Source organism: Pelobates fuscus, chromosome 1 (genome assembly GCF_036172605.1).
Source record: "Pelobates fuscus isolate aPelFus1 chromosome 1, aPelFus1.pri, whole genome shotgun sequence".
Taxonomy (NCBI): Eukaryota; Metazoa; Chordata; class Amphibia; order Anura; family Pelobatidae; genus Pelobates; species Pelobates fuscus.
Window position 1 is genome coordinate 430,676,690 of NC_086317.1, and position 24,062 is coordinate 430,700,751.

The following is a 24,062-nucleotide window of genomic DNA, read 5'->3' on the forward strand; positions in this document are numbered from 1 at the left end:
CTGGATGCAGTGGCCAGTGGTCTTCCACCTTGTCTAAGAGCTGTAGCTGCCGCCGCCCTGTTGGTAGCCGAAGCTGATAAGCTCACTCTGGGTCAGGAACTCTACGTGCGAGTCCCGCACGCAGTACAGACGTTGCTAGACTATAAAGGCAATCATTGGTTTAGCAATAGCCGCATGACTAAGTATCAAGCTATGTTATGTGAAAACCTGAGAGTGCATCTAGAGACTGTTAACACCTTGAATCCAGCTACCCTTTTGCCACAACCTACTGAGAGTCAACATGATTGCCTGGAGGTGATGGATGAAGTGTTTTCAAGTAGACCGGACCTTCGTGATTTTCCCATCCAGAACCCTGATGTCCAGTACTATACGGACGGCAGTAGTTATGTGAAAGAAGGGATTCGCTATGCAGGATATGCAGTGACAACCATAGACAAGGTGATAGAAGCTTGGCCATTGTCAAAAGGAACATCGGCACAGAAGGCAGAACTAATCGCACTCACACGAGCGTTACAATTGGCTGAAGGTTTGAGGGTGAACATCTACACGGACTTCAAGTATGCGTTTTTAACCACTCATGCCCATGGAGCTTTGTATAAAGAAAGAGGACTACTGAACTCAGAGGGTAAAGAAATCAAGTACGCAGCTGAGATATTACAACTACTGGAAGCCGTGTGGGAACCGAAAGAAGTTGGTATCATACATTGTCGAGCGCATCTGAAAGGTGATGGTGATGTAACAAAAGGAAATCGGATGGCAGATAATGCAGCTAAGCGTGCCGCTGAATCAGGAAAACAGGAGTATGTGGAACATATAGCTGCTCTTATACCGACCCCACTGTCTCAATGGACTCCAGTTTATACAGCTCAAGAAGAAGAGTGGTTAAAGACTGGGAAGTACCTGGAGAATAATTGGTATCAGTTAGAAGATGGAAGAATAGTCATTCCAGCATCACTAGCTGTAGAAATTGTCCAGAATTATCATAACGGGACACATTCTGGAAGAGATAGTATGGAAGAATCTCTCAGGAAACATTTCTACATACCAAGATTGTCCAACTTGACTCAAGCCATTGTACGAAGATGTGTGATATGTGCCAAGAATAACGCAAGGCAAGGACCAGTGACTCATCAGGTTTTCCATTCTTTCTACGAGGAGATGAGTGTAGAGAATAAGATCCCCCATAATGCTAAGAACTTGTCTATTGATCTAGCCGAGAGTATTGCTGGTAGTCTTAATGTAACCAACTGCTATGTGTGTGGAGGTACTAATATGGGAGACCAATGGCCCTGGGAAGCAAAGGAGGTAATGTATTCCGGTTCTGAGACAATTGAACAGATAACATCTTCTCAAGCTGATTATCAAATGAGTGTTAAATCTGAGTGGCGATTAAAGACCTCCATTATAGGTTATGTTTGCATAGCAAGGAAAGGAATAATGTTTAATACATATGTAGGAGAATTGACTTGTCTAGGGCAAAAAGCTTATGACGATGATACAAAGAATACAACTTGGTGGTCAGCTTCAAATGTCTCAGAACCACCTAACCCGTTTGCAAGTTATACCAATTTAACCCCTTAAGGACCAAATTTCTGGAATAAAAGGGAATCATGACATGTCAGACATGTCATATGTCCTTAAGGGGTTAAAGGATGTGTGGTTTGACCTATCTGCTACATCTAGTTGGAAAGCCCCAGCAAATTTGTACTGGATCTGTGGTAAGAAAGCCTATTCGGAGTTACCACAGGACTGGGAAGGGGCATGTGTGTTAGGTATGCTCAAACCATCCTTCTTGTTGCCTATTGAAACAGGAGAGACTTTGGGAGTTAAGGTATATGATGTGAATCATAGAAAGAAAAGGGGACCCCTAGAGATAGGTACCTGGGAAGATAATGAATGGTGTCCCCAGCGTATTATAGATTATTATGGGCCAGCTACGTGGGCAGAGGATGGTACTTTTGGATATAGAACCCAAATATATATGCTCAACCGTATTATAAGGTTACAGGCAGTGGTTGAGATAATTACCAATGAAACATCGCAAGCGCTCAATCTCCTAGCGAAACATAATACTAGGATGAGGACAGCCGTTTACCAAAATAGATTAGCCTTGGATTACCTATTGGCAGTAGAGGGCAGGGCCGCCACCAGAAATTTTGGGGCCCCTAACTCAGCTCAGGGTCTGGGCCCCCTGGGGCCCGCCTCCAAATACCGCTCACTGGGTCCACACAAAGACACAAACACACACTGATACATACTAACAGACACACATACTGAAACAGACATACACGCATACAGGCATACATACTGACACATACACACAGGCATACATAGTGAAAGACAGACACACATACATACAGACACCGACATACATACATACATACATACACACACACACACACACACACACACACATTCATACATACAGACACTGACATCCATTCACACATACATTCATAATGGCATACAGACATACAGACTGACATACATGCATATATACAGACATACTGACAGACATACATGCATACAGACATCCATACACACATACACACAGACCTACGTTCATAATAATATGCAGACATACATTCATACTGACATACAGACATACATATATACATATATAATGACATACAGACATACATATACACATACATAGACATACATACAGACATACATGCATACAGACATACATGTATGCATACAGACATACACAAACATACATAGACAGACATACATACGTAGACATGCATGCATGCAGTCAGACAGACATAGACATGCATACACAGACATGCATCCAGACATACATACATACAGACATACATAGACATACACACAGACATACATACATACACACATAGACATACGGACAGACATACATGCATGCAGACAGACAGACAGACAGACATACACAGACAGACATACATACACATACATACACAGACAGACATACATACATACACATACATGCATCCAGACACACAGACATACATGCATACAGACAGACATACATACATAGACATACATGCATACAGACATGCAGACAGACATACATACACATACATGCATCCAGACACACAGACATACACGCATACAGACAGACATAGACATACAGACAGACATGCATGCATCCAGACAGACATACATACATAGACATACATGCATACAGACATACACAGACAGACAGACATACATTCAGACAGACAGACATACACAGACATACATACAGACATACACATACATGCATACAGACACACAGACATGCATACAGACACACACATACATGCATACAGACACAGACATGCATACAGACAGACAGACATACACAAACATGCATACAGACACACAGATAGACAGACAGACATACACATACATGCATACAGACATACATACAGACAGACACACATACACATACATGCATACAGACACACAGACATACATACAGACACACACACACACATACATGCATACAGACACACAGACATACATACAGACACACACACACATACATGCATACATACAGACAGACAGACAGACACAGACAGACATACACATACATGCATACAGACACACAGACATACACACAGACAGACACAGATATACATACATACATACATACATACATGCACACACACAGCTCATTTTCCAGCCACCCTCCTGTCTCTTACCTTTTCTTTGCAGGAGGGTGGCTGGGGATGATGGGAGTCGGCGCTGCTCCCTCTTCATTGCCGGGCTCTCCCTCTTTACGGCTGGGCGGGCGGGCGGGCGGGCGCGCTCCTCCCGCGCGGAGTGAGCTGGGAGGAAGTGAGCACTTCCTCCCAGCAGCACTTGCGGCTGCTTTTTTTTTTTTTTTTTAAAGGGGCCCGGTCGCGCTATACAACGGCCATAGTGCTGACCGGGCCCCTGAAGGAGGGGGCTCATCGGGTGGCCCTAAGTGTGTGGGCCACCCGATGGGCCCCACATGTGGGGCCCGGGCCGCCGGGCCCCCCAGGGCCGCCGGGCCCATGACAACTGTTATGGTTGTCATGCCCTGATGGCGGCCCTGGTAGAGGGAGGTGTATGTGGGAAGTTTAACCTAAGCAATTGTTGTCTTCAAATAGATGATGAAGGGCAAGCAATAGCTGAGCTTACTAGCCATATGGTTAAACTAGTGCATGTGCCTACCCAGGTATGGAAAGGGTATAATCCAAGTAGTTGTTTTGGTAATTGGTATGAGCAGTTTGGAGGACTTAAGGCATTGGTAGGTGGAGTCATGCTAATTTTGATGCTGTGCCTTCTCCTACCAAGTCTGATTCCTTTGGTAGTTAGGTCTGTGCAGAGCATTATAGAGAATATAGCAGAGAGAAAGGCTGCTGCACAGATTATGGCTATATATAGGTATGAGGCTTTAAATCAGGGAGAATTAGTACAGGAAGAGGAATGTTGAGGGATTCGTATCTTTAGGGAGTCGCAAAGTCTGGTCTGGTTCATGGCAACTTGAGGTGTAAGCAAACTATGGTTAAGTGATGCATCTGGAATTGTGAAATATCAGAAGCATCAAAGGGGGGAATGTGGTGGAATCTCAGTAAAAATAAATTTACTAGGACAAGATTGCCACATGGTATGTGCACTTGCAAATGTTGATGTATCAGTTAGTCAGTTACACGTAGCTAAGATACAATCAGTAGTGTAAGGAGCATATGTAGGAATACAGGATATACGAGTATTTCCCCTCCTCCATTGTGCTGGGCAAGCCATGTGGTCAAACAGGAATTTAGTCTCTATTCGGTTGATTAGCTAAGAGTATGTGTAGGTTGAACTGATTATGGGAGGAGCTACATGCCTATATAAGGGACCTACACTGTATGATCAGGACTCAGACTTTGCTGTTTTTTGGTGACATTAGTCCCTCTGAGTCCCGGTCGGTGAATCGAATAAAGAATCTCTTCCTTCCTGAAGAAACCTGTGTCCATCTTTCTGTGCTTGGCTTCCGTCAGTTTATCCGGTATCACCTGGAAGTGGGGACTACAGTGCTGATGGTGTCTGGTGCGGTGCTTGTGGTACTTGGTAAGAACTAGGAAACCACGATAGGCGGAGGAACCCAGTCGGGGTGCAAGGTGGTCCATCACAATGGCTTAACAATAACTTTCAACAGAAAAGAAAACATGAATGAAACCACCAACAAGCCAAAATAAACCACACTGACTAGGGTTATAGCAACAGCATGAGAGTTTACTCTACAAACTGCAAATCCTGGAGATTTTGCAGCAAATGTAGGAACTTCAAAGGATGTGTATCCTTTTTTTACACAGTTTGTATGTAATGCATTAAAGAGGAGGGGAACAAACTGCACCCAGCAGGTCTATATATGGTTATGGTGTAAACAGAAAATGTGTCACTAGAGAGACATTAAAATAGCACAATAGCATTAGGAATGCAAACATGTATTTCTGTCCCTACAGAGACCTGCTCACTAGTTAGGTTGCTAACCCCCTCCCGATGTGAAAAGGTAGTTTACCCTATTCCCTCTCGCCGCGGTGCTCGCTCCATAACCAACCCCAGCTCCTTGGCTGAGATCTTTCCATAAGAAATAAATAGGAGGCCAATGCATGGAAAATTTCCGCACCAATCTATGAGACCATCTGAACAAAATAACCAAGTTTACTCTGCTATTTCAGCGGATGTGCCTGTAATGGCCATTACTGTGACAGCCACTAGAGGCATGTTAACCGCACAATGTAAACCTTGCCGAACATAAAGGATGGCAATGTTTTTGCTTGAAGGTTAATACAGGTACTAAGTGCTTTGGGATTAGAGACCCTTAATCTTACCAAGAGTCAAAATAAGGATATGCAGAAAGCAGAAGCATGATTACCATTCATATACAGAGACAGTGCGAGAGATACAACACAAAGTAGAACAGCTATCTCATTTATAGAAATCCGTATAGGTACCTGCAATCATGTCGTCTACTGAGCTCATCTTCAAAAGCACTTGCTCAATGAGTCCAACTTCTGTGCTGGTCTGTAGGTTACGGACACTTTTCCGTAGAATGGCTGTGAACATGCTCCATATTTCAGCCTGGCACGTTACATCACAGTGCTCCAGCAGTTCGGACATGCACGTTATACTTTCCGCATCCTGAATAATAAAGTTCATCTCCAGATCGAACTCTCCACCAACCAACTGGAAGAGACAAAAATAAAACCAAACATGAACATGAGGCACTATACCTATACTACGGACACTCATTTAAACCGACAAGCACATTTGGGCACATACATAACAATAACAGGCCGAATCATATTTATACTTAGAAAAATAGGGTTTGAAGAATTCTAATTAGAACCAGGCACTGAGATTAATTAGATAATATTTAATTTATTTATAAAATATTTTACCAGTTATACATTGAGATTCCTTTCAAATATATCACAGGCCCACAAATGCCATTGTTACAAGAGAGCACAATATAATTTTAAATGTACAAAATAATATTAAAATACACATATATAAATATAACACAGAACAGATAAGACATATAATCAACCACATGGTAGATGCCATTACCAAAAAAACAACAATAATTGCAGAGTGAAATATATCTGATGCTAATTAATTTGTTTGTTCTTAACCCAAGTCAAAATCTATTGACACACAAAATAACATTCTAAGACAAGCCTACATGAATCCATGTATTTAAGGCTTGCATTGCAACTACCGCAGAGCGCCAAAAAGACTCCATGTTGTGACCCTGCCATAGTGCACATTCAGAGGGCTAAATAATTGTGGTATGACCTCGGCAGGAGAGATGCAGTTGCTGGACTATGTGCCGCAGTGTATTAAAAGTAACTGTTTTTTGATCTACGAGCCAGACTAAACAGTACTTTATCTATTGATTTTGAGACCTAAGGTCAGAGCAAAAAGGCTCAAAGGGGATATCTTATTGTGTACAAATTAATTCTCCTAAAAGCTTTACATGTAACCGAATGCACATAATTGCAATGGGGGAATTCAGTGAGCTTACCAATTAGCCCTGTGAAGTTAAGCTAGTCAGGCTCCCATAGACGATCGCAGTGAGTGACCAGCCATGCATTCCAGCCCTGAGGTCTCGGCCACACAAATTACCTAACTGGTTAAAGCAATGGGATTCAACTAATTGGCTGTTCATGATGCATGTTTAAACTGTGCCAAATGCATTAATAGAAAAACAATGAACCAATGCTAATATTTTCTCTTATTTTCAAACGTATAATTATTTTTAATTCCTTTTTATTCTTTGTCCGTATGTTTCATTGGTAGACAAAAACGTTCTGCCCTTACTGTGCACCATGCTCGGAAATAGCTGATCAAAAGGAAAACAGGAAAATTACTATTTTTGGACAATATCATGGCTCGCCAGTATAAAAGGATTAGGAGGTGCATGTAAACGAATAGAGAAATGTTACTAGTTAAGGGACATAATTGCAATATCAGCAGAAATCGGGGGAGGGCAGGGGGGTGCACATTGTATAAGTAGCCAAACCGATCAATTTAATGTATAAACAAAGTACCAAGTATACCATCACAGTACTAAATTACACTGCAAAATTGCAGAGTAGAATATATTTTACCAAAGTAAAAAGAAGACAGTATTTGTTTGATCCCCTTAGCAAAAGCAAAATGAGTTGGGGGTTTACATATGGACAGCTTTCTTTTGCCCGTTTGTAATCTCTCCCAGAAAAAGCAGAGAGAGATGAGATTTTTCTCAAAAAGCACTTCAATGTAATTTGAAATGGACTGCTCTTTTTCCAAGCGTATTGCTATCACTTTATTCTGCGCTAACTCTTGAAAGGATAGGTGGTGCAATTTTATCATGTATATCTTAAATTTTCTGCTAAATGCATGGATAAGTCATCATCACGTGGAAAAAGGAAAAAAAAAATCTGGATGATTTATTTGCATGGTGATCTATCAGGTACACTCTTGGAATGTCTAGACCAGGGATAGGCAACCTTCGGCACTCGAGATGTTGTAGACTACATCCCCCATAATGCTGGCAAAGCATCATGGGAGGTGTAGTCCAAAACATCTGGAGTGCTGAAGGTTGCCTATGCCTGGTCTAGAGTATCTAGACTAAAGTGCTCCTTAAAGGACAACTGTGATCAAGTATTCCATTTTAATTTTCCAAAAGATTATTACATTAAACTTTATTTTAATTTCATTTTTGAAATGATGTATAGAGAATTCATGCTGGATCAGACTCTACTGCTATCTGACCAACTGATGCTCAACCTAACCTGCCTTCTGCTACCAGTATCACATAGAACAGCAGCAATCAAGTTAGGTTGAACAGTGGTTGGTCAGGTAACAGTGGAGTATGACCCAACATGGCTGCTCAGCTAGATTTAAAAAAAAAAAAAAAGTGCAATACAAAAAAAATGAAGAACAAATTAAAAAATAAAATAAAAAAATAAAATAAATATATATATATATATTATACACACACACACACACAATTTAAAACAATATTGTTAAGTTTCATTAAATGTAATATTTTGAAAAATGAAAAGTGAAAATTTGATTATAGTTGTAAAATGAAATATTTATTCATATTGTGTATATTACAAAGGTATGCAACACATGCTATGCCAGAGGATGTTTCAATACAAGTTCCAGAATATTTGACTAGTATCGTGGGAACAATAACAAAAACGTGATGTGGCCCAGATTTAACGTTCCTTAAATGTATTATGTCAAGTGTGTAGCCTCTAAAGCAGACTTTTCTACCGCGAAAGGTGAACTTAATTGAAACTAAGAAGATAGCTCTAAAGGCAAGGGTACAGTTGTGAGTACTTGTCAGAATTTCAAGCCAATGAGTCTCATTGGAAAAGGTCACACAGCTACTGTTACACTTCAAGAAGCAATGTAATTTAGGTAAAAGGCAATATACACACACAACAAACTAAATGAAACTGACTTACAACTGGAGCCAAAAATCCCCCAAATGTTATTGACTATTATAACATAGTAATTAACCGGGAATAATTAGCTTTTGCTAGTTTCTAAGCATGCCCTGAGGCCCTTTTGTCGGTTTAATATTGTTTTGAAATAGTTATTGATTTATTTATTTATTTTGTACAATAAAAATAATTTGAAAATAAATAAGCAATCTGGTGTTTCACCAAATGGAACAACCAAAAGGATAAATGCAGCACTAAAAAAAAATAGCCACCAAAAAAATGAAAAATGTACAAAAATACATACACTGGAATGTTAAGTATACACACAGAATGTGATTCATGTTAATCTTTGTGTATGTATGTGGATCATACCCTCAGACCACGTTCATGTTAATCTTCGTTTCATGTTCCACATACTGAGTGTGTGATCCACATATATACAAGAAGATTAACATTCCAGTGCCTCTAATATTATCTTTCTTCCTCTCTATATCTGTGTGCAGCCATTTTGTTCTCTTCTGTCTGATGTCTGCCTACCATGGGATTGATTTTACTGATGGTTTATGGGTCGGTATAATTGACAACTGAAGCAAAACCATGCTTAACCCCAACGCCAAAATTTTTTCAACTTACCTACTACACGGAAAAGTGGTCCATTATGTATTTTATGAAAAATTAATTTTAGGGGAAAGTGTTTTTAAAAAATTCAGACATGATTAGCTATATAGAAGCAGATTAGATCAAATGTATTTTTGATGACTGTTCAGCTTTAAGCTAAAATTGTGTTTATTTAAAAAAAAAAAAAAAAAGTTTCATGTGTTTCTTCTGATTCCCTAGACTTGATTTTCACATGAGCAGTCAAACAGCAAGCAAGCAGTTACCTATTGCTCAGCACACCATACAGTAAAGAGCAGCGAGAGATTTTGGTTAAGTACACACAACATATGCTCCAGGAGGGAGATGTGTAACTACAAACATTATGCGTATTAGAATAGTAATTATCGCAGAGGCGGGAACTCTGCGGAATTGAAGTTTGTGAGTTTATGTGCCAGTCTGATTTCCCCTGAGTTCTTAAGTATGGAGCGATCATCAACCAAGTAAACATAACCAATAATATAAAACGGAGGCCTGCGGTTCTAGAGTGTTACTGGGAACTACAGGTGCAAACGGTTCCCCCTGATTTATACAGCAGATTTGAAATAAATTCTGAAATGCACTGACATGAAGTAGAAATATTTAAACTACAATGTCATAAAGAGAAGGAAAAGATGATAAACAAGCAATCCTGTGGGGGGCCTAGGAACACGGTCTCACATTTGGTGGCACCGTGGAAGACTTCAGGCTTTTTGAAAGGGAATTCATTCATTAATCAAAAAGATAAACCCGTCAATTGTAACAGTCACACCAGAGGTAGGAGTGTTCAAGAAATTCCCCAAAACAACCAGCAAAATAGATAAAATCACGATGGGCCACATTCTTATAGCAGCATCGTCAATCATACTTTGTTAAGGGAAGTCCGTGACTATTCCATCCATGAAGGAAGTATTACATCTACTACTTGATTAATAAAAAGTATTCATTGGCGTTGAGGGAACCTTCACGTCATACTGTTAAATTAAGGTTTTAGGGGGACAAATGGGAAAAACGATGGATGAAAAACAAGTTTCTCACTTCCTGGAAAAGCACCATGACCACTTCAGAAATTTACAATTACATTCCTATAGCACCAACATATTCCACAGCGTTGTACAATATGTACACAAGACAAATATTTAACTTTAACATACAGAAACAGTAAGTGAAGAGGGCCATTCAGGATTGTAGTGTGTCATTTTTAGGCACGTCTAGTGGCATATGAGGTGACATTTTGAGCACCGCATTTATATTCAACCATTTCTGAACACTTAATAGAAATATCAACCAGTGGATGATCAGCCTTTATCTTTGCAGTATAAAAAGTTGCTTAGGTCACTCAATACTTGAGAAGTTTTATGGCCAGGAACATTTATAATCAGTCTTTGAATTTTGGATAAATGAAATTACCATGGATTTTAGGTCACTAAAATGTAGATCATTTAATTGAGATTTCAACCAACTAGATCAGCCATTTGTCTTTGCAATACAAAAAGTTGCTTAGGTCATGCACTACTTGAGTACTTTCCAGGCCGGGAACTTGCACAATTAGCCTTAGAATTTTATGTAAATTAAATTACCATGGATTTGAAGTCAATGAAAAGTAGATATACCTACTTCAAATGCTTAACCTTTCAGAACAGTTCATTTGTAAGACTCAAATTACTCAGTCAGTTTGAGGAAAGAATTTCCATATCTATGGACTTTCTAAATGAACTGACACCAAGACATCTCAAATGATTAATCCTTTAATAGCCCAATGTGAAGTCTATGAGCAACTAACCAGCCAGATAAGTTTTAAAAAATGGTTCTCATTTTACTTGCTGAAGAATTCCAGTTATGACATATATGGAACGAATGTAAGAGACTAGAAAAATACTTCATATCATAGTAGTAATTATCACAGAGGCAGATAAAATACACATGTTGAAAATGACAGATATAATACCCAAAAAAACATAATTACCGAAATTAAAAGATCAAAAGGGGGCAATAAAGACTTTGCGTGCAGTACATATGTATAAACGAGCACCACAATGTTCACAAACCGGAACAGAGAAACAGAGGATGGATGGCATGTAACAAAGAGAAGACACGTAAAGGAATTTGTATACATCAGCCTGCGTGGAAGGGATTGATTCTCCCAAGCACGGGTATGGACGTGCTTTATGAAGTGAAGACATTTGTACTAATCCAGGTATAGCAATGTGGATGAAACAGCACTAAAACAGTTCACAAATAGATATTAGACAGACAGAGGTACATATATCTTACAGCCATTAAAAGAAAACTACTAGCACTACAACAGCCTGCTGTGGTGGTTTAGGTGCCAGCGTACATAGTTAACTATTTAAAAGGACACTAGAGTCACTAGAACAACCACAGCTTAAAATAGTTGTTCCGGTGTCTAAAGTATGGTCCTAAAGGCTTTTTAATGTAAACCGTGTTTACATCACAGCCTAGTTACACCTCTAGTGGCTGTCACTCAGACGGCCACTAGAGGTGCTTCCTGTTTCAGTGCAGCACTTGCATTCAGCGTCTCCACACTCTTCATGGAGACGCTGAACACTCCCAATAGAGATGCTGATTGGCATGTGTAATAGTGTCCCAATGCTTTCCTATAAAAAGCATTGGATTGGCTGAGATTTTTCAAAGAACCCAAGAGAGCTAAAACACATTTATTTTTAACCTGATTTTAAATGATATTATAGAAGAAGGAAAATGGTCGAGACTCCCCTTTAGGGGAATTCCCTTTGCAATATACCGCATTTGTTTTAAAGTGGAACATCAATGGATAGTCAATGATTAGTCACTGAGAGGGGAGATCTCTTAATGAAAGAGAATGGATGTTAATTCTCTAGGCTCACAAAAATAAAGTACATTAGGTACTCATCCAGCATTTAAGCAGGTAGAGAAATATAACTGAGAACATACTGCAAGTAGCTGGAAGCAATCCGCGTCCTTTCCTTTTAAAGGATAACATTTCAACTGAATTGTGTTTGAGATTCTAATAATGGATCAGACAGAGGGAATAAAGACCTTACAGCATTAGAAAGTGTCTTTACTACCAGGGTGTCATTTATGTGGATTTAATGTATCTCGTGAAATAAAATGTATATATAAATAAATCATAGTAGTAAGTAAAACGGTCCTACATCTTACATTAAGCCTAGACATTTCAGCTATCACAAACCGGCTGAAGAATTATTGACATTTTAAAAGGACCATGAAAACCTTACCAATTTTGGCATCTCAAAGGACATAAAAAATGCTTTTCTAACACATGGATTGTAAGTGTTATCACCACAAACGCCTTCCTTGACTTGATGACGTGTACAAGCAAAGTTGACGAGTTCTTGTTGGTAAACTAGACCAATTAAAAGGATAAGCACAGTATCTAAAATATACCATAGAAATGATTGATTGCTTAAACTATAGGTAAGAAACATGCCCTAACTACAATAGATTTTTGTAATGGGGGTTTGAGTACAGGGCTTAAGTTTGTGTGTTTTAGTTTTCAAACCTCCCATATATTGTCTTACAAGTAAGCGTACTACGAAAAATAAGTCTGGTCAGATAATAGATTTTAAACATGGTTAATAATGAATTAATTTTTCAATTATATTTTTAATTATGAGTCCAATCACCTAATCATGGAAATGATTATGATTATCATATAGGAAACATCTAACTATCAGCCTTATCTCTAGCACTGCATTCCTGGCCTTGGAAATTATTAGGGATTTGGAAGTCCATCGTAAAATCGTATGGTTGATTTTGCTTGGTGAACTTTAAAAAGATACTATAGTCACCAAAACAACTTTAGCTTAATAAAGTAGTTTTATTGGAAAGCATATGCCCCTGCAGTCTCACTGCTAAATTCTCTGCCATTTAGGAGTTAAATCACTTTTGTTTTTTGTTCTTGCAGCCATAGCCACACCTCCCCTGGCTGTGAATCACAGCTTACATGAAAAAAAAATTGTTAAATTTTTTATCAAATGTTAGCTTACTTTAGACGTTTTTAATCTCCTGCTCTGTAAATTGACTTTTAACCGCACATAGGAGGCTCCTGCAAGGTTTGGCAAGCTACTAACATTACAGGAGACAATACATTCTAAACTAAACAGACTGTGCAATAAAGAAAGTATAAACATTAGCTGCATAAAGTGATTTAAATCTGAATAGGCAGAAAACTGAGCAGTGAGACTGCAGGGTCATGATCTATACACCAAAACTGCTTTATTAAGCCAACGTTGTTCTGGTGACTATAGTCTCCCATTAAGTACTGGGTATCCTCTCTGGAAAGAGAAAGTTGTGCCAGTCTTGGATCCATTTCAGTCACTCTGTGACCTGCCTGGCATGACTTTACAGCTGATCTGGAACACTGGCCAAGGGCGCCCACGTTGCACACACAATTAACCAGAGCAGACCAATGGAGAGACGGACACCATGGGTCAAAGCAAGTCACAAACATAACAGCTAGAAAGGGAGCAAAGTACAAAAAGTGCTGACAAGTGAGGAAATGGGTATGTCAAAAGCATCCGTGAAATGGGTGCAGTAAGGAGTAAAGTGGGGACATATCCAGTCCACAATTAATGGCTGGGGAAGAAGGTGTGCAGACCAGAAAACATACGATGATCAAGCAGACAGACAGGAATGGTATCAAGAAGGGCAGACGTTGGGCTGTTCTTTGTTTTGTTGCAGACTGCATTTGCAGCAGTAAACGACGGGGAAGGAAGAATTAATTCACACGCATTAACACTGAAAATATCTTGCTGGTGTGAACTGTGAACAGATGGCCCGGCTGTTGTCAAATTATTTTTCTGCCACTTATCTTCAATGAGATGGCTTGTAATCTCTGCAAAACCAATCCTAGTATGTTCTGCATGTCTTTATGAAGATATCGGGAATTAATTGGTAATGCAAGACTTAAAGAAAGAAATTAAAAAAAAAAAAAAAAAAAGATGATGGTAATTCATTATTGTATATTAGCGGTCATTTTAATTCTACATTATACAAGTTCATCTGATAATGGACTTTACATGGGGATCTATAATAAAATGAAGACTTTTGGTCTATCTGCACATATAGCGGGCAAGCAATGAATTCAAAGTGTGTTACCATGAAATTCTAAATAAAAAAAACAAAAAAAAACAATAGGTATGTTCTCCAGGGAGAATTCTGCCATAAATTTACAACTTCCCTGTTAATTTCTCTACATTTTCCAGTTCTAGTAAGTAAATCCAGGAACTGCCCTGGCACACACAACATTATGGATTTTAACTGCGAACTTCGCAAACAGACTAGAAAGCACCTTCACGCATATTCATTTACATAATATAAAGATTCAATTTAAATTCCTGCCTGAAGTAGACCCTCTTTTATACATGAGACGATGACCGACATATTAAAAACGACAGTGTGTGGTAGTGTAGTACTGTAGCATGTAAGCTCATTGAGCAGGGCCCTCCACCTCTCTGTTCCTGTAGATTCAGTTGTCTGGTTACAATTACATGTCTGTTGGTCCACCCATTGTACAGCGTTATGGAATCTGATGGCGCTATATAAATAATAAAATAATAATAATACTGTAGACTACTACATTCATCTGTAATTTTCTATTGTGTTTATGAAGACTTATCACCTACACAACTTATGGGGACAATAAAAGAACAAATATAATAATTGCAAGCCACAAGTGAGAGCCCGATGACCCCGTAGACAATAATTATTTTGTTGATTGCTTCTGTAGACAAAGATCCAGGCATTACACTAGTTACTCTATTGCGGTAACATAAAACCGTAGTATTTTAATTTAGTAGAATTGGATAACATAAGAGGGCTCATCATAAACAAAACAAGCACACAGTTGTCCAAAGAACTAATGTGTTTTGTTTTGTTATTTGTTCTATACAAAAGATTCAGTATTTTTTTTTCTTTTTAAATCAGACTACTATTTTTTTTGTCCATGCATATAACAATGTACTTGAAATAACAATTTGTCTAACCCCAATTGTTAGCTTAGAGCTGAGCAACAAGCGTACGTCACAATAGGAGTTTGTGCAATATTTGTTCTTCCGAGTAGACAGCTGCTTATAAACTAGAAAGAAGTGAACGAAAGTCAAAGTGAAAATTATGCGGAGTAATTATCCTTTCATGCTTTGGTAATTTCCAGATAAAAGATGAAAATGTTCAATGTTCATCAGCGCAGTAAACAAATATCCGTATGAGGTCCTTTCAGGAGAGGATGGTGAGGGCGGTGGATGGGACTTCACTCCTGCAACTGTTTTTACATTTTATTGTTGTTTACTTATAAAACGCCAACACACATTCCTCTGCGCTGTGCACTATATGGGACGCTATTACAATACACAGAGATAAAATAAGGAAAAGCCAGTCTAAAGCCCACTTATGGGACATTTCATAGTAAGCACTGTTTAGGCAGTAAACTGTTAAAGTGATGCTTGCATGATCAGGCAGAGAGAAAACTCTTTATAAAATTGCATATTTCTGTATCCCTGTATACAAAGTATCACATGGTCTTTCAGATAGTGCAAAGATTGGATTTTTTTAATGTCTTTTTGTAAAAACACACAATTAAATGTGCCATATTTGTATAAAATTAGAATTAAAAATAAAGAGCGAAAAATTATTTAAAAAAAAATATACCTAACTAACAACCATCACCATGGGAGCATCTTATTTAATTGTGAAGATCTCAACAGCTTTACTTATCTGTAGACGTGTCTGTATTGTTCTAACATATGCATAATAACACAGAATTGTGCTTCCATGGAAGGTCCAGACACATATCTGATGTGGGTATGATCTTGTTTGGCACATACACCAAAGCTCCATATGAAATAAATGCCAACAGTGACTGATGCTAAGAAACAAGCACTTAACTAAAATGCAGATGGAGCCTCCGATTGTAAAGACCATAAAGGAGTGAAGGCACTTACCTGAAAATTATACTTATAACACGCGTTAACTTTTTTCAGGTGCTGGTTTGTTTTCCTTTGGATGTATTGCACCACCTGTAAAGCCCAACCAGATCTGGCTACGCAAATACCAGAGCTAGCGAGCATGACTGATGAATATCCAAATTACTACATTTAGAAATGTTTAATGTCAAAACATTTCATTATTTTAAAGGAAATAAAAGGACATGGTGGGTGTTTGGGTTCTAGTGTGGAACACCCTAATAAACATGGACAATTCAGTGACAATAATTATTTGGAACCGACTTAGAGACTTTTACCAAAGATTTTGTCTTCTATGCCAAGTTTGATTTCTTGTTTCTTAAAACTTAAATGTCGATGGTTTCTGTTTATTGAAGTCCTACAGAAGCAGTCTTTCTTGTTTGTTTTTTAACTTTTAAACTTCACTCAAAACTGCAGGACACAAAAACGCAGTTGGCGACTGCCGAACCGATAGTTCGCATTCACAGTGAGCTCCCGACGAAATCAGCCTAAAAGACCCTAAAACCCCGAAATATTACCCCCAAAAAGCGGACCAGCCACCCGAGTAGGCAGCAGACATGGGCAGGAAGAGCAAGAAACCTAGGCCCGATCCACCTCGGCAGGGCACCAGCATAGGTGACCTGTGGCGGCGAGCGCATGGCGCCCCAGAGCCTGTCATGGCCGCTTACATGGACGGCCTCGAGGATTCCGACGACCTTATCTCCGAGCCGGACGAGATTAGTATGCCCGTGATACGGGCTCAGGAGAAACCTACCACACAACCGGCTCTGCAGCCCGACACAGCTCCGGTCACAAAATCGGAAATGAAGGAGCTGCTGGCAGAGCTCAGACGGAACATCCAGGAGGACGTGGCAGGCATGAGGAGAGACATAAAAGGCCTCACTGACCGCGTGGCGACCGTGGAGCAAAACTCCCACACACATACCGGGCAGATTAACTCACTCCAACAGGAGCTGAAACTTATACAACAAAAACACATAAGGGTGGAACAGGCCATGGCAGCAATGGAGGACTCCAGACGTGCCCAGAACCTCAAGGTCAGAGGCATAGCCGAATCAGTCCCAGAGGCTGAACTCCCCCACCTCGTAAGGCACCTGGTGAGCACAATACTGCCACCGAAGCAGGCCAAGGGAGTGAGCCTCGAGGGCATGTTTCGGATCCCTAAACCACCAACGGCCCCACCAACAGCAACCAGGGACCTGATCATCAAATTCCAGAGGCGACAGGACAAAGAAATAATCCTGGCCGCCGTCCGAAATACCGCGCCGCTGGTCTTTGAGGACATGACATTGTCGCTTTACTCTGACTTATCAAGGGGGACTATGGCCTGGCGCTCTACTCTGAGGCCTTTCACCGCCCTGCTCCGCGAGCGCGACGTAAAATACCGATGGCGTTCGCCCTGTACACTCCAAGTGCTTCATGGAGAGGTTACACACCTTGTAACGGACTTACAGGAGGCCGAAGCCCTCCTCCCCACTCTGGGCCTTCCGGCAGACGCCATGCAGCGACATCGCACGCCCCGTAGACCACACAAGTGGAATCCGGCTACCTCTATACCCTTTGTCCCGGGTGGACCCGCCCGCAACACGCACACTGCAACCACCACCTGAATCATTCAGAAGGGGACTGTAAATTCTCTATGGCTGCTCATGATAATGTTGCCTATGTTTTCTGTTTTTGTTTCCTTTTGTTAGCCTTTTTCAATATCTTCTCTCCTACCTACCGCTTTCAGATAGCGCTTAATGGTGTAAACTGTATATAGTGTTCTGACTTCACCGAGTGTTTGGGGGACGTGTCCCAGGGACGTACCTGCCACAAGGGCTCCAATAGACAACACACGTTATGCCTTAAACTATGTACAAGCAGCCCCAGTGCATGTTCATATCGTATCTATAGATCACCGCTCAACTACACCCATGCACAGACAAAATTAACGTGACGGCATAACAGGCTTAGCATGGCAAGCCAAAAGCATACACAAATATTTCTTTGCAGACTCATATTGTCCAGTAGCCCAGTCACGCCAAATCAGTACATGCTACACATAGTGGACCCATGCTGTGATTAGTGTGACAAATTGGTTGAACCTATCAAAGCCCGTATATCGGACCAGCGAGACTGTTCTCTATTCTACAGGGCTCTAGGCTTTATCTTGTTATTAACATATTTTACCTATTAGACTAGCCTGTTTCTCAAATATCATATGCCTAAAAAAAAAATGAAGTGCAGACACCTCTATGCACAAACGTTTAACTAATGTGCCTTAGTTTCTCATACATGACTAAAACTGTATTGTAATATCATATGCCACGTTATGTTTGCTTGAGACTGCTGTTGTGGCTGATCAAGCTTTTTGTTATACACTGCACAACAAAAATAAAGAATTAAAAAAAAAAAAAAAAACTGCAGGACAGCCCACTGTAAAATGCCTGTGAGTGGGTTAATCATGGTTATCTACCAACTTTGCAGGTAGGTAAACTAGAAAAATGGTCAGAGTTGTGGCAACTGACATTTAATGTGGATAAGTGCAAGATAATGCATCTTTGACGTAAAAACCCAAGGGCAGAGTACAGAATATTTGATAGAGTCCTAACCTCAACATCTGAGGAAATGGATTTAGGGGTCATTATTTCTGATGACTTAAAGGTAGGCAGACAATGTAATAGAGCAGCAGGAAATGCTAGCAGAATGCTTGGTTGTATAGGGAGAGGTATTAGCGGTAGAAAGAGGGAAGTGCTCATGCCATTGTACAGAACACTGGTGAGACCTCACTTGGAGTATTGTACGCAGTACTTAAAACTTACAAGGAGAGGTTTAAGGAACTTAACATGTATAGCTTGGAGGAAAGACGAGACAGGGGGGATACGATAGAAACATTTAAATACATAAAGGGAATCAACACAGTAAAGGAGGAGACTATATTTAAAAGAGGAAAAACTACCACAGCAAGAAGACATAGTCTTCAATTAGAGGGGCAACGGTTTAAAAATAATATCAGGAAGTATTACTTTACTGAGAGGGTAGTGGATGCATGGAATAGCCTTCCAGCTACAGTGGTAGAGGTTAACACAGTGAAGGAGTTTAAGCATGCGTGGGATAGACATAAGGCTATCCTAACTATAAGATAAGGCCAAGGACTAACAAAAGTATTTATAAAATTGGGCAGACGAGATGGGCCGAATAGTTCTTATCTGCCGTCACAGTCTATGTTTCTACATCTGTGATAGTTTTATCTCGCGTTGTCCTTTCTTTGACACAGGCAGAAACATTCGAATTTGGTTTCAGACTTCCTAACTGATCTGTAACTTTCCCATCACACAAATCACTAGGCAGTAGCCTAATACGACCCAATAGATGGTCACGAACGTGGCACAGAGAGTACAAACCCTGATTTTAAAAGTAAAATTGCTCTGCTACTACCGAACTCATTCTATGAAAACAATAGCATTTGTTTCAGTCGCTCTCTCTCTTCTGTATATAAAGTAAAGCCTTTATTTTATATCTTCAATTGGTAATTATGGCAAAACTTTCTTGGCTTAAAATAATACTTTGTTGGGGATATTGTCTTCAGTGGGTCAAGATACAATCATTTTTTGGTTGCTGACCTGTTTTAAATATCATAAATCCTTGAGTTTTATTATCATGCACAAAACTAATTGGTCAATAAAATAAAGAATAAAACACGTTACTGGTAACTGTACAGGAAACGGCCAATGCATAAATCCATAGATTGTTAATCTTGGCATTCAGGAGGGTCCTAAGTGAATTTCCTCTATGACAATGAAGGAATAAATATACAATGCAGCCACAAAACTTTATCAGAAAAAATGTTTGGGGCAAGATAAAACCAATCTGCTTGGTTCACAAAATCTAAAGTTGTAAGAAGGAACTATGTGCCTGGGGTGATCTAGAGGAACATTTAATTAATTTCACATTAAAAGAAAGGTTTATCCCCAGCTTCAGAACGTGGAATCTTTTCATTAAGTGCATTCGGGTCCCAATATCTCTGTACTGAAAGCGGAAAGTTGTGTTCGCAGTACTGGAGGTGGACACATAGGACCCACATAAGAGCACAGTACATCCATTAACCTCACAGCTCAGCACTGCTCTGACATTTTACCCACAAGCACATTTACTCACTTAAACTAGGAAGTTGAAAAATATCACTTAAAGACAGTCTGATCGAAGGAACACTGTGACACAGTCATGCACTGCACAAATGCCTTTTAGACTTCATCTGCCCAAGCAAGGCAAAGTGCTTCAATTAAATCTTCCATCAGATTAATCAAGCAAAAAAAGAAAAAGAAAAAAAGGACGTGAAAAGCTAATTATACGTCTGGGCAAAGTCTACATGGAATCAGTTATATATTACATATTCTATACAAATATATATATATAAAAAATATACGAAGGTGTATATATATATAAAAAAAACAAAAAAAAACATGCACATAAAAACATACACTAACAAAAGTATGTTAATATCATGGTTAAAGTTCTGAAATTCGACTGTGGTCATGGTGGTTGGAGTGTGAAAACATGGTGCAACCTTTAACCGCCATGACCACTTCTGCTTTTAGAAGTGGTTATGGTGGCAGGAGTCTGGATGTGCAGCGTATCTGCATGAAATTCACATCCAGGGATGTTTGTAATTGTGTGTTGGTTGCTACTTACACCCACTGGCACACGTAAGTCTGTTCCGGAGAGCCAAATGTCAATTCTGTGCAAAAGTTATGCTTGCCATTCATGCGCACAGCTCCCTTTCCCCCATTACTCCCTTCGCTACTTTATTTTCTTCCCTTCCACCTTGCCGGGAGCATGCACTCTAAACCGGAAAAGCAGGTGAGTGAACATTTCCAGATAGCCTGCTACAGACAATCCACACTGCTCAAAAAATAAAGGGAACACTTAAACAACACAATGTAACTCCAAGTCAATCACACTTCTGTGAAATCAAACTGTCCACTTAGGAAGCAACACTGAGTGACAATCAATTTCACATGCTGTTGTGCAAATGGGATAGACAACAGGTGGAAATTATATGCAATTAGCAAGACACCCCCAATAAAGGAGTGGTTCTGCAGGTGGTGACTTGCAGGTTTGGTCACTTTTGAATGCTGGCGGTGCTTTCACTCTAGTGGTAGCATGAGACGGAGTCTATAACCCACACAAGTGGCTCAGGTAGTGCAGCTCATCCAGGATGGCACATCAATGCGAGCTGTGGCAAGAGGGTTTGCTGTGTCTGTCAGCGTAGTGTCCAGAGCATGGAGGCGCTACCAGGAGACAGGCCAGTACATCAGGAGACGAGGAGGAGGCCGTAGGAGGGCAACAACCCAGCAGCAGGACCGCTACCTCCGCCTTTGTGCATGGAGGAACAGGAGGAGCACTGCCAGAGCCCTGCAAAATGACCTCCAGCAGGCCACAAATGTGCATGTGTCTGCTCAAACCGTCAGAAAAAGACTCCATGAGGGTGGTATGAGAGCCCGACGTCCACAGGTGGGGGTTGTGCTTACAGCCCAACACCGTGCAGGACGTTTGGCATTTGCCAGAGAACACCATTTGCAAATTCACTACTGGCGCCCTGTGTTCTTCACAGATGAAAGCAGGTTCACACTGAGCACATGTGACAGACGTGACAGAGTCTGGAGACGCTGTGGCAAACGCTCTGCTGCATGCAACATCCTCCAGCATGACCGGTTGGTTTGGCAGTGGGTCAGTAATGGTGTGGGGTGGCATTTCTTTGGGGGGCCGCACAGCCCTCCATGTGCTCGCCAGAGGTAGCCTGACTGCCATTAGGTACCGAGATGAGATCCTCAGACCCCTTGTGAGACCATATGCTGATGCGGTTGGCCCTGGGTTCCTCCTAATGCAAGACAATGCTAGTCCTCAGGTGGCTGGAGTGTGTCAACAGTTCCTGCAAGATGAAGGCATTGATGCTATGGACTGGCCCGCCCGTTCCCCAGACCTGAATCCAATTGAGCACATCTGGGACATCATGTCTCGCTCCATCGACCAACGTCACGTTGCACCACAGACTGTCCAGGAGTTGGCAGATGCTTTAGTCCAGGTCTGGAAGGAGATCCCTCAGGAAACCATCCGCCACCTCATCAGGAGCATGCACAGGCGTTGTAGGGCGGTCACACACACTACTGAGCCTCATTTTGACTTGTTTTAAGGACATTACATCAAAGTTGGATCAGCCTGTAGTGTGTTTTTCCACTTTAATTTTGAGTGTGACTCCAAATACAGACCTTTTTCTTTTGTGTGATTTTGCTGTCAGCACATTCAACTATGTAAAGAACAAAGTATTTATAAGAATATTTAATTCATTCAGATCTAGGATGTGTTATTTTTGTGTTCCCTTTATTTTTTTGAGCAGTGTATTTTTGTTTCATTCATTCTTATGATCCAAGAAAAAGCTACACTTTTTTTATAAAGCATTACAAAAATACAGATGGCAGTAAGTCTTTATCATATATAGGCGACATGGCTACCTTGTTTTTGTGCAATATTTGGTAAGTAATGGTTAAAAAGTACCCAATGAGATATAGTTATTACAGTCATAGGATAGAAGAACTCTGTAAACCGTATATATATAAATAGATTTCACTGTAATCACTGAGGTATTTCAGTTGCGTTATATATAGAAGCCTAGGAACCATATGTCTTTATCTATGTATGTGTGTTTACATGATCTGGGATTATTACCAATGGAACATCCAGTGTCAGCTCAATGCAATGACAGATACAATTTGGACCACATAATAATTAGCCACAACACAGTATCAAGAGAGTGAGTTTTACACAAGTTGAAACATGGCAATTACAACATCCTTGAAATACCCAGGATAAACTTCTTATCTCTATATATTTATATGGATTTAGACAAGATTGGAGTTGCTCCTTAAAGGAACACTGCAAGCACTATAACCACCACAGCCAGCTGTAGTGGTTACGATGCCAAAAGAGCCCAGAAGCACTCCCAGGGTAAGTAGTCAAACTATCTGAGAAAATGTGACTCATATGGAGCTGGAAGCTCCTGCAAGGAGCTCCTGTTAGCTCCACTGAACTCCTTGACTGCCAATGAGTGCATAAACCATTAGGTTTAACTCAAAGGAGAAGGCAACTGGTGGAACCCAAATACGTTGACAAACTGTTCTCAAACGGGTGGGCTACTTTCCCTGGGAGGGAACTGAAGTGTTCATTTAAAGCTACTTTAGATCATTTTCGGATATGATAGGTTACTGTAAGCATTAAAACTGTAAGTGAAAATTGTTTACAGCGGAGTGTATATCATGAGTCATGTTTGTCAAGTTTCTAAACATTATTTTACTGTGTTCATAATAAATTGGGGATGAACAGTGAAAAATGAAATTTAAGCAAAAAAAATAAAGAAAATAAAGAAAAGGGTTTGAAAGAGTATGTGTTTCTTCTATCTTTAATGACAATTCAACAGGATTTGCTAGAGGCGCAGAGGAGCACCTCCAGTACGTGAGAGCTTGCTGCATCCCTCCAAGCATGCCTACAT

At 40.2% G+C, this 24,062-nt stretch overlaps 1 protein-coding gene across 6 annotated transcripts in view; it reads right to left on the minus strand.

The window, feature by feature from the left end:
* Positions 1-24,062, minus strand: part of NBEA (neurobeachin) — a 520,018-nt gene that overhangs the window by 386,551 nt on the left and 109,405 nt on the right. For all 6 annotated transcript variants that reach the window (XM_063429275.1, XM_063429259.1, XM_063429266.1 and 3 more), the window contains exon 2: positions 5,931-6,162. In XM_063429275.1, the coding sequence (XP_063285345.1) occupies positions 5,931-6,162 (232 nt within the window). The remainder of the gene's footprint in view (positions 1-5,930; positions 6,163-24,062) is intronic.